This window comes from Poecile atricapillus, chromosome 24, assembly GCF_030490865.1.
Source record: "Poecile atricapillus isolate bPoeAtr1 chromosome 24, bPoeAtr1.hap1, whole genome shotgun sequence".
Lineage (NCBI taxonomy): Eukaryota > Metazoa > Chordata > Aves > Passeriformes > Paridae > Poecile > Poecile atricapillus.
Window position 1 is genome coordinate 7113399 of NC_081272.1, and position 11358 is coordinate 7124756.

An 11358-nucleotide genomic window follows, 5' to 3' on the forward strand; every position below is an offset into this window, starting at 1 on the left:
CCTGTCCCCTCCATCCCCGCTGTCCCCACCGCCCAGCCCCAGGGTGATGCTGTTCGCCGGCTCGCCGTGCAGCCCCGCGGGGCCGGGGGAGCAGCGGGGCTGCGGGGCCCGGCGGGGCGGCCAGGTAAGGGCTCTGGGGCGGTGTCACCCCATCCCCGGGCGCACACGGGGTGCAGCCCCCACGGGTGTCCCTGGGAGAGGCGCTGGGTGTGCCCCGACCCGCGCCGCTGCCCGGGCTCACCCGCCCCGGCCGGCTGCAGGGAGGGGAGAAGCCGGGACATGTCCAGAAAGCGGCCGGGGTGCAGCGCCAGCCCTCCGGCTCATCCACTTTGCAGCGAGGCTAAACCTGGGCTGTTGAGGAGCAGGCTGGGCACTGGGAGCTCCCACAGGCTCCTGGGCGTGGGGCAGCCCTGTCCAGACAGGGGACACTTAGGGCGTCTGGAAGGAGAGACCTTTGGGTCTCCCAAACTTCCATGAGCTGGGATGTGTTCGGGAGCCGGGCAGAACTTACAGGTATGGCACAAAGGGAAGGTGAGGCAGAGGTGTGATGGGATGTGCCTGTCGGGGTAGGTGAGGGGCTGACAGGAGACTGGGGGGCTCCAGGGGTTCTGTCCTGTAGTTTGGCTCATGCTGCTGTTCCCACGCTGGGTATAGGATCTCTGATGTCCATGTTAACCAAAACATCTGGTATCGCCCAGGGCTTATTCATCTGGAGTCCAGTGTGGAAAACTGGAGTCCTGGGGTGTCCATGGAGCTTTTCAGGATTTCCTTGACCTTCCCAAGCAACCAGAATGGTCTGCAACATCAGTCCACCAATGTCCTGAGTATCCTGAAAAGCTGGAAATTGCCTCTATTTGCAAGACTTCTTTTCCCCCCTCCAAAAAAAATTTTCTTTTTTTCTCTTGCTCCTGCATTCCCCTTCCACCAGGTTTCCCCAGGGACAGCGAGTTCCTCTGCAGCTTGGGGTTTTGCTCAGGGGGGAGTTGTCACAGCAGGATGGTTACACCAGAGGAGAGCTGGAAACTGAAAGTGCCGGGACAATGAGTAGGACAGACCCCAGGCAGGGAACAGAAAACAGCAGGGAACTCACTCTCGTACCTGTCCTGCCATGAGCCAAAGCCTGAAGTCAGTGCTCTGGAGCAGGCTGGGGTGAAACTGCTGGTGGCTCTGATGCTGCTATTGTCCCCCAGGAGCAGTTTGTGGCAGGAACACAGTTAGGAGGCTGGGTGATTCTGATGGCGTTTATTTAACCTCACCATATCGGGGATGGCTTAACCACACCTGACTAAGCACTGGCACCAGTGGGGTTAAAACTCAGCACACCCATATTCCTGCTCACGGAGCATTATCTCCTTCTCCTGGTACCTCTGTTGAGACTCTCAGCCTGCCTTGTGCCAGCTGCAGCTGGGGCAGACTGTGTGTCTGGTGTCACAGCATCTCGGTGCCTCAGTTTCCCCTCAGTTTGACAGGACAAGAGGAAGCAGCCTCAAGTTGCACCGGGGAAGGTTGAGGTTGGATATTAGGGGGAAAAATCTTCAGTGAAAGGGTTGTCCAGCTCTGGCACAGGCTGTCCAGGGAAGTTGTGGAGTCCACATCCCTGGAGGGATTTAAAAGACACCCCCAGAGGCCGTGTCCTCGCTGGTGACTGTAACCACAGTGCGGTGGCTGTGCTGCTCCCGATCCCCGCTGCCCCGTTTCTCCCTCTTTTCCCATGGAGCTGGTAACCCGCGTTTCGGGAGGGGAGCCGTGGGGCCGCAGCTGCGGTGTCCCGCTGTGTCACCGCGTCCGGGAGCGGAGCAACATCCCAGCCCGGTTTCATCAGGCGCTGCCAGCCTGACGCAAAGGGTGTGGGGAGATGGCCCCGTGGCCCGTGCCGGGTGTCGCCTGAGTCACCCCTTCCGGTGACGCTCACGGGGATGTTCCGTGGCTCCGGTGACTCCCGGCTGCGCCTTCCTTCCTAGGAAAGAGGAATCAAGGCTCCCCGGGAGCTGGCGAGGAGCCCCAGCACCTTCATTCCCCTGGGAGAGGTAAAGCCATGGCGATTGACTTGGGTGGGGGTCTCCTTCCTGCTGGGGGTCTCTTTCACCCTTCCCTGCTGCGGGTGGGAGGACAGGAAGGATTCCCAAGCCACCAATTCCTAGTGCTTAGTGCGGGTGGGATGCTGAGGGCTGGAGAGAGATCACCCACCCCAAGCGGATCCTTGTGGCACTGTGGGGAAGTCGTTCTGGAGATTGAGGGAACGGCTGTATTTCACCCCGGTGTTTACCTGCCCTGCCCGTGCCTCAGTTTCCCCACTCATCCAGACACATCTGTGCTTCCCCTGCGATGCAAAGACCCACACCCTCGCCCTGCCCGCTCCCCAGCATTCTGCCCTGAAATGCCCAGGGCACCTGAGCCCTATCTCAGCACCCACATTCACTCTTCCAGATGTTCCTCCCCAGGCAGAGATAGCGCTGTGCTTTCGTCACTGTGCTGGGGGGCTGACCCCCATCTCTCCTCCCCTGCGCTCCAGAGTCCAAACAAACAACCCAACCCACAGGCTGAGCTGGACAGGCTGTGTGGGATCTGTCATGGAGACCCCCAAACACCCTCTGCCCCCTGGGGCTGGGAGTGGGGGCCACCGGCGGTGTCCGTTCCGGAGGCGGGGCGCTTCCAATGGGGTGAGGATCTGCTCTTGGTGCTCTTGGGTGCCTGGATCCTTGTTGGGGGAGTCTCCACTTAGCTCAGGGGGATGTTGGGATGAGTGGGGGCCTACAGCTCACAGCCTTTCAATCCCCTCCTCTCCTCGTTCTGCAGATCCCGCAGGAAGGTGGGGAGAGCCTGCACCAGCTCCTTGAGGCCTTCCTCTCAGCAGGCAGAGTGGACCACATCGCCATGGTGATGGGGCTGCACCCCCAGTACCTCAGCATTTTCTGGAAGACCCAGTACCTCCTGCTGCGCATGGATGGGCCCCTGCCCTACCACAAGCGCCACTACATTGCCATCATGGTGAGCCCGGGGGCCCTGGGGCTGTGGGGACACAGCACTGTTGCTTGGGTGACATTTGGGACCCTACAGATGGGCCCCTCTCTGATCTGACATCGTAAAAACTTGGAAGCCCATTTGGGATTGGTGCCCACCCAGGGTACCCCAACACCCTCCCTCCGTGACCGCTGGGGACTGGCACTGATAGTGAGGGGGGAAATGCCCCCTGTCTGGAACTTGTCTCCCCAGGGAAAACCCTCCAGGAGTGTGGGCTGAGTGGGTTCCCTGCCTTGGCCTCTTCAAGGGCTTGTAGCAGGGTGGGGGTCCCCCAGCCGGTGCTGGGGGCTGACTGCTGGCTCTCCCCGCAGGCAGCAGCCCGGCACCGCTGCTCCTACCTGGTGGGGTTGCACATGGGGGAGTTCCTGCAGGTGGGGGGAGACCCTGCGTGGCTGCAGGGGCTGCACTGCGCCCCTCAAAAACTCCGGAACCTCAATGAGATCAACAAGCTGCTGGCGCACCGGCCCTGGCTCATCACCAAAGAGCACATTGAGGTGAGAGCTGATGCTGCCAGCACAGACCCCCCCCCAAAACACAGCTTGACCCCAGGGACCACATTCCTGCTTGCACAGCCCCCCCTTTCAGGGCTGAGGGACTCAGTGGAGTGGGAAGGGGTGACTCGCCCCCGACAGGTCTGTGGGTGAGGCACTTCCCAAACACGCTCCTGTATCCCTGCCGTTGGCTCGCCCCAGCACTGGGCTGTGGTGGGCTGGGGAGTCTCTCCAAGGCCTGCTGTGTGTTGCAGGCTCTGCTGAAGCCGGGGGAGGACAGCTGGTCGCTGGCAGAGCTGGTGCAGGCGCTGGTGCTCCTCACCCACTACCACTCGCTTGCATCCTTTGTCTTCGGCTGCGGCATCAAGCGCGAGGAGGACCAGGATGTGGGGAGCAGCTGCTGGGCCCCCTCACCTCACAGCAACAGCAGCCCTGCCTCTGATGACAGCATGGGGGGCTCTGGGGTAAGAGGGGCTGTGCCATGCAGGAGTGTGAGTGTACCCTGGGCTGCTGGATGCTTTTTTTTCCCCAATTCCCGTTTTTTTTCCCAATTCCCGGTTTTTTCTTTATTCCCATGTTTTTTTTCCCCAATTCCTGGCTGTTTTTCTTTATTCCCGTTTTTTTCCCCCGATTCCCGTTTTATTTTCCCCATTCCCGTTTTTTTTCCCTATTCCCGCCTTTTTCCTGATTCCCATTTTTTTTCTTTATTCCCATAATTTTTTCCCAATTCCCGAGATTTTTTCCCCTTTTTTTTTTTCCCAATTCCCATTTCTTTTTTCCCCAATTCCCGCCTTTCCCCCAATTCCCGATTTTCCCCCAATTCCCGTTTATTTTTCCCCAATCCCGTTTTTTTCCCGATCCCACCATTTTCCCCCCAAACTGGGCCGGGGTTTTTGCCCTCTCGGTGTCACCGTGGGAGCAGCCCCGGCGCGGGCGCTGCTGCTGCTCCCGGGGGCTCACATGGCCACAAAAACCCCAAAATCCCTGGATTTCACCCCAAAACCCCCCCCGGGACTTCAGCCCAAATTCCCGCCGGGATTTCCACCCAAAACCCCCAAATTTCTCCCCAAAATTCCCAAATTTTGCCCCAAAATCACGGGATTTCATACCAAAATCCCCCAGGATTTCACCCCAAAATCCCAAATTTTCCCCCCAAATCCCCAAATTTCATCTCAGAATCCCAGATTTTCCCCCAAAATCCCCAAATTTCCACCCAAAATCCTCAAAATTTTCCCAAAATCCCCGAATTTTCACCCAAAATCCCCAAATGTCAGCCCCATAATCCATCCTGAGAGTCCCGAGGTTCTGGAACCAGTCTGGGGGTTCTGGACTATTCTGCTGGACCCCGCCCGGTGCTGAGGTTCCAGATCACCCAGGACAGTCCAAAACACCAGGAGAACCACAGCAGCCTTCAGGACCCTCGGGATGGATCCAGAACCTTCTGGAAGTACCTCAGGACCCTCAGGATGGATCCAGGGCCTTCTGGAAGTCCCTCAGGACCCACGGAGTGATCTGGAACCTCAGCACCAGGCAGGATAGTCTAGAACCTCAGAGTGCTCTAGAACCCCCAGATCTAGAACCGAAAAGCGATCTAGAACCCCCAGATCTAGAACCCGGTTCTAGAACCCAGAGTGATCTAGAACCCGGTTCTAGACCCGGTTCTAGAACCCCAGAGTGATCTAGAACCCGGTTCTAGACCAGTGATCTAGAACCCCGGAGTGATCTAGAACCCGGTTCTAGACCCCGGATCTAGAACCCCAGAGTGATCTAGAACCCCAGAGTGATCTAGAACCTCAGCACCGCCCAGCACCATTCAGGATAGTCTAGAACCCTGGGGTGGCTCCAGAACCTTCTGGAAGTCCCTCAGGAACCTTTCATGGACCTTTGGACCCAAACCTGCACAAATCTCCCTCTTTTTCTTCCCCTTTTTACCCCATTTTTACCCCAAATTTTGTCTCTTTTTTTCCTGTTTTTGACCCAAATTTGGCCTCATTTGATTCTTTGCGGCCTCTTTGGAACCAAATCCGGACGAATTTTGGGATTTTCACCCATTTTTGCCCCAAATTTTGTCTCTTTTTTCCATTTTTATCCCAAATTTTCTCTTTTTTTTTCCACTTTCCCCTGAAATTTTGTTCTTTTTTTTCCCCATTTTTTCTTCCAATTATCTTTTTTTTCCAGTTTTTAGCCCAAATCTTCTTTTTTTTTTCACTTTTCCCTTTAATTTTGTCTTTTTTCCCATTTTATCCCAAATTTTCTCTTTTTTTCCACTTTTCCACCAAATTGTGTCTCTTCTTTTTCCCCTTTCTTCAGATTTTCTCTTTTTTTTTGGTTTTTCCCCCAAATTTTCTCTTTTTTTTTGCTCCTTTCCCCCCAATTTAGCCTCATTTTCCCTTTTTTGCCCCTTTCCCACCCAATTTTCTCCCCCTTTTTTCTCCTTTCCCCAACTTTTGGCCATTTCTGACCCAAATCTGGATTAATTTTGAATTTTTTTCTGGGTTTTACCCCAAATTTTGGCCTTTTTTGCTCCTTTTGGGCACTTTTTACCCAAATCTGAACAAATTTTTTACCTTTTTTGGACCATTTTCCCCAAAATCTGCCCCAATTTAGTCTCTTTCCTCATTTTTAACCCAAATTTGGCTTCATTTTCCTCTTTTTCCCTACTTTTCACCCATATTTTGTTGATTTTTCCCAATTTTTTCCCTTTTCCCCCCAAATCCTCCCCAATTTTTCCCCCTTTTTCCCATTTTTCCCCATTCCCACCCAAATTTTCCCTTCCTCCCCCTCCCCCCCCCCGGGATTTTTCCCGGATTTTCCCAATTCCCGTTTTTTTTTCCCCAATTCCAGGGATTTTCTTTATTCCCGTTGTGTTTTTTTTCCTGATTCCCGTTTTTTTCCCCTTCGATTCCCGAGGGGTTTTTTTCCCTTTTTTTTTTCCCCATTCACATTTTTTTTCCCTATTCCCGCCTTTTTCCTGATTCCCATTTTTTTCTTTATTCCCGTTTTTTTTTTTCCCAATTCCCGAGGATTTTTTTTCCCTTTTTTTTTTTTTTCCCAATTCCCAGGTTTTTTTTCCCAATTCCCGCCTTTCCCCCAATTCCCGATTTTCCCCCATTTCCCGTTTATTTTCCCTATCCCTCCAGGCTCTCGTTCCAAGTCTCTCTCCAGCTCTCTTGGAGCTCCTTCAGGGGCAGGGAGGAGTTCCGAGGTCTCCCTGGGGATTTCTCCAGGCTGAGCGTCCCCATCTCTCCCAGAGCAGAGGGACCCTGGAGCTCCTGGGGAATCTCTTGGCCTTTATTTGGAGCAGCTGATGCTCTACAGCCGTTTAGAGCTGGCTGTGCCAAAGTCCTCCCCAGGACCTCCTGCTCCTCCCAGGCCTGGAAATGGAATCTGGGCAGGACAAACCCAGAGGGAGATGCTCATTTGAGCAGCCCAGGGGCTCCCCCAGGTGCCAGCAGATCTGAGCTTGGGGGCCCCTTTGGTCAGCCAGGAGCAGGGCTGACCCTTCCCTGTGCTTCCCCAGGGCACAGATGCCGTGCAGGAGGTGGAGGTGCTGATGGAGAGGATGAAGCTGCTGCAGGAACACCAGCTGGAGGAGGAAGGAGTCACACAGGAGGAGATGGCGACACGCTTCGAGCTGCAGAAGACGGAGAGTTTGCTGGTCCCTTCCTCAGGTGAGGAGGTGCAGGGGGAAATGTCTGGGGGCAGGAGGTCCCCATGGGCCAGGGGAGACTGAGGAAGGGCAAAGGAACCAGAATCTGCCTGAGGGAGAGCAGGATCAGCTCCTCAGTGCAGCACTGACTCCATCTGGGCTCATGGCTGCTGCGTTGATGCCTTTTAGGTATTTTGGATCCCTCCCTGCAGTCCAACATCCGCTGCTTCCTGGAGGATCCTGAATTTGGATACAAGGACTTCACACGGAGGGGGGAGCAGGCCCCCCCCACTTTCCGTGCACAGGTGGGTGCTCAGCAGTGGCTCAGGTAGAGTGGTCAGGGTTGTTCCCAGGATTGTGGACAGAGGGTGAAGGGCTGGAGCTGAGCAACCAGGTGCTGGAAATTGGGGGGAAGTGTCAACTTAGGGGGAAACCCCACCTTATGTCCCTGGCTTTGGAGGGTGTCGTGATTTAAGGCCAGCTGGAGATGAAACACAGTACAGCTGCTCACTCAGCCCCCACTTTCTTCCCCCAGCCCAGGGAGGAAAATCAAAATAAAACTTGTATGTTGAGATATGAATGGTTTAATAATTGAAAATAAAGTAAAATACAATGATAATGATAAATAATGATAATAAGGACAATGAAAAGGGAAAAAAACAAGTGATGCACAATGCAGTTGCTCAGCACCTGCTGACTGATGCCAGACCCCCCTTCCCAAACCCAGATTGGCCCCTTCCAGGTAACTCCCCCCACTTTATATACTGGACATGATGTTCTCTAGTGTGGAATATCCCGGTGGTCAGCTCTGGTCACCTCTCCTGGCTATGCTCCCTCCCATTGTCAGAGCCTGGAACAAGAGGAATAAAGTCCTTGACTCAGGATAAACCCAACTTAGCAAAAAAAACAAACTATAGTGTGTTACCAGCACCCTTCTCATTCCAAATCCAAACCACAGCACTGGAACAGCTACTGAGAAGAAATTAACTCTACCCTGCCTGAAACCAGGACAGAGGGACCCCACTTTTCCCCACCAAACCCCTACCTCAGCATCCTTTCTCCATCAGGATTACACCTGGGAGGACCACGGCTACTCGCTGATCAACCGCCTGTACCCCGACATGGGGCAGCTCCTGGATGAGAAGTTCCAGGTGGTTTACAACCTGACCTACAACACCATTGCCATGCACTGTGGCGTGGACACCTCCGTGCTGCGCCGGGCCATCTGGAACTACGTCCACTGCGTCTTCGGCATCCGGTACAACCCAAAACACGGCTGGAGTTTCTTCTCCACCTTGGGAAGAGCCCAGGAGCAGGTCCAGGGGCTTGGTCTTGGTTAGAGTGTTGCTGCTGCTGCTTCCCTAAGGCAAACTGATGCTGTTGGTGGGCTTGGCTGAGGTTCAGAACAACCCTGGGAAAGGAGAATTTAGTAAAAAATTCCTATAAGGGTGGTGAGGCTCTGGCAGAGTTTGCTCAAAGAGGTGGTGGAATTCTCATCCCTGGAAGTGTCCAAGGCCAGGTTGGACAGGGCTTGGAGCAACCTGGGATAGTGAGAGGTCATAAATGATTATGCCAGGGGGTGGGACTGGATGGGCTTTAAGGTCGCTTCCAACACAAACCATTCCATGATTCTATGAATGCACAAGGCTTGTGGCTGGAATAACACTTCCTCCTCTCTCCAGCTATGATGACTATGACTATGGGGAGGTCAACCAGCTCCTGGAGCGCAACTTAAAGATCTACATCAAGACAGTGGCTTGCTACCCGGAGAAGACAACCAAGCAGATCTACACACAGTCCTGGAGGCACTTCAAACACTCAGAGAAGGTGCTGCCCCGTCTCTTCCCCTCCTGGCAGGGTATTTGGGGGTGCTGACCCTGTGCCCTGACTCTGCTCTCGCCATAGGTGCACATCAACCTGCTGCTGCTGGAGGCACGGATGCAGGCGGCTCTGCTCTACGCCCTCAGGGCTGTCACCCGCTACATGACCTGAGCTGCCTCTGCCCTCTCCTCCTGCTCCTGCCCTGGCTGCCTGGGCAAGGCTGGGGGGCAGCTGGTACCCTGAAAATTCATCTGGAGTGTTGTCTCCCTGCTTAATGGGCTTAGAGCTGTGGAAGTAAAGTGGGAGTTTCCCTGCACGTTCTTCTAGGTAAGGGGAGCTCCCAAGAAGCTGTTGGGGCTGGGAAGACCCCAAAGTGCTGCCCTGGGCTTGGCAGAGCTGTGAGTGCTCCACTGCTCTGTTTTTGGGGTTAGCCTGAGTGAAGCCAAACTGGGACATCTGTGGGTGCAGTGCTGGTGTTACACCCCTGTGACAGGTCCTGGCACCAAGGCTGCCACTGAAGAGGACTTGTCCCCCTGCCAGGGATGGCCAGAGGATATCATGGGCTTCATCCCTGTTTTCTGGGTCCTGCTGTGCTGGGAGACACGGTGCTGCCCAGGAACCCCTCCCCACCTTTCTGCCTCATCCCTGCAGTTTGGGATGTGAAGTGCCTTTAACCTTAGTGCCAGGGCAGGAGCAGGGAAAGGGTAGGAATAACTGTGTTTTAAGCCTTTTGGCATTGTTTTCCAACCGCTGGCACATCTCCTCTGCCTCAGCTTTAGCTGTGCTGGGGCATCAGGCTCCCTCAGCCCCTCTCCTGCTGTGAGGGTGGCAGGGTGGGATGGGGTGACCATGGCTTCATCCAGATATGCCAGAGAATTCCCAGCAGCACAGGTTGCCATGGAGGTGCCTGTTGGGGGAGCAGGAGCCAGGGCCAGCAGCATCACCACCTTTGGTTTGGCTGTTGAATCACAGGTCCATTTAAGTTATTTCTGTATTTTTTGGATATATTAACTCCTGACTAGGCATGGAAATGCCTCTGTAACTTTGCTATTAATCTTGTTTGAAAAAAATAAAATAGTTCTTTTTTTATTCTTTTTTCTTTTTCACTTTTCCCTTGATCATCCCCAGGTCTAATCCTGTATGGCATGTGTAGAGCACAGGGGTCTTGCTGCTCTGGGCATGCCTGGGAGCGTCCCTGAGCTGTCCAAGGGGGGTTGTGAGAGGTCTGAATTCTCCCCATTTGCCTGAGGGGGATAGGTTTGACTTCAGTAAACTCTCCTTATCCTTGTTTCCAGTCTTTCCTGGCTGTGACATCTTCCTGGAAAGCCAGGATTTAGGCATGACACACTGTGGGTGTCCCATGGGATGCTCTGATCCACTGCTGGCATGGAGCTGAGCTGCTGTGGGGCAGGGGGAGGTGAAGCAGCACCGTGGACACCCCAACCCCATGATGTGGAGCCCAGCACTTATCAGGGTGTGGGCAGGAGCCCCTGGAAGCTGCTGATAAGATCCCTGAGGAGGGGCCAGCTCTGCATGGAAGGTGCTTCCCTGTGTGCCTGAGGAGCCAGATCCTGGCTTGGGCTGGTTGGGACCCCCTGGCCCCCACAGCCATGAAGGAGCTGCCATGCTGCCCCTCTGAGCAGGCTCTGGAGGGCAGTGGGGCTAGAAGGGAGGCTTGGTGAGAGTTTGCTGGGAGTTTATAGGGCAGAGTCTATTTTGGGGGAAAGAGGTTTGAGGGCAGCTTTTTTTTTTTGGAAACTGAGGCAGGAGTACAGGGCTCCCTGGGCTTTGCTGGCTGTGCCAAAGTTCCTGGTGGAGATAACAGCAGAGCCCCCACAAAATGCTGTACTTTTAGGGTGTCACCCTGTAGCACCAGAGAACACTGTGTGGGGGCCTGGGGAGCTGAGCCAGCCCTGGGATCTCCTTTAGCTCATAACCTGGGTCATTGCATCACTTTAACCCCCTTTGTTTTTTCAGTTGGTCACAATTATAAACCAATAAATTCCTTGTCTGGTGCGTAACCAAAGCCTGCAATTTGTGTACATATATATAATTTATCCACAGCTTTCACTGTTGTCCTGCAGGGCAGGTGTGTTAATAATCTCCCTACCTGTAGCTGATACTTATGATTCCAATAGATGCTATTTTTTTTCCCTACAATTGCCCTCAATTTAAAAACATAATGTGTTAGTGGTGTTTAACACACATCAAAGCAACAGGAAATAATAGTTGTAGTAATAATAATAACAATAATAATAATAATCTGTGCTGAAGGAGCACTTTCAAGACTGATGGAACCCAAAGTGCTTTGCAAAGTCGGCATTCCTGGGGCTGAGCTGCCCTCGCTGTGTTCTCGTGGGGCTGGAGATGAGAAAT

General features: G+C 54.0%; 1 protein-coding gene across 1 annotated transcript; it reads left to right on the forward strand.

Moving 5' to 3' along the window:
- Positions 1-8: 8 nt before the first annotated feature.
- SESN2 (sestrin 2) lies at positions 9-10077 on the forward strand. Its single transcript, XM_058856545.1, has 10 exons — positions 9-124; positions 1962-2027; positions 2797-2988; positions 3333-3515; positions 3767-3976; positions 7033-7183; positions 7351-7466; positions 8229-8419; positions 8844-8988; positions 9067-10077. The coding sequence occupies exons 1-10, from the start codon at positions 47-49 to the stop codon at positions 9151-9153; spliced, it is 1419 nt and encodes a 472-aa protein (XP_058712528.1). The 5' UTR covers positions 9-46; the 3' UTR covers positions 9154-10077.
- Positions 10078-11358: the final 1281 nt, after the last annotated feature.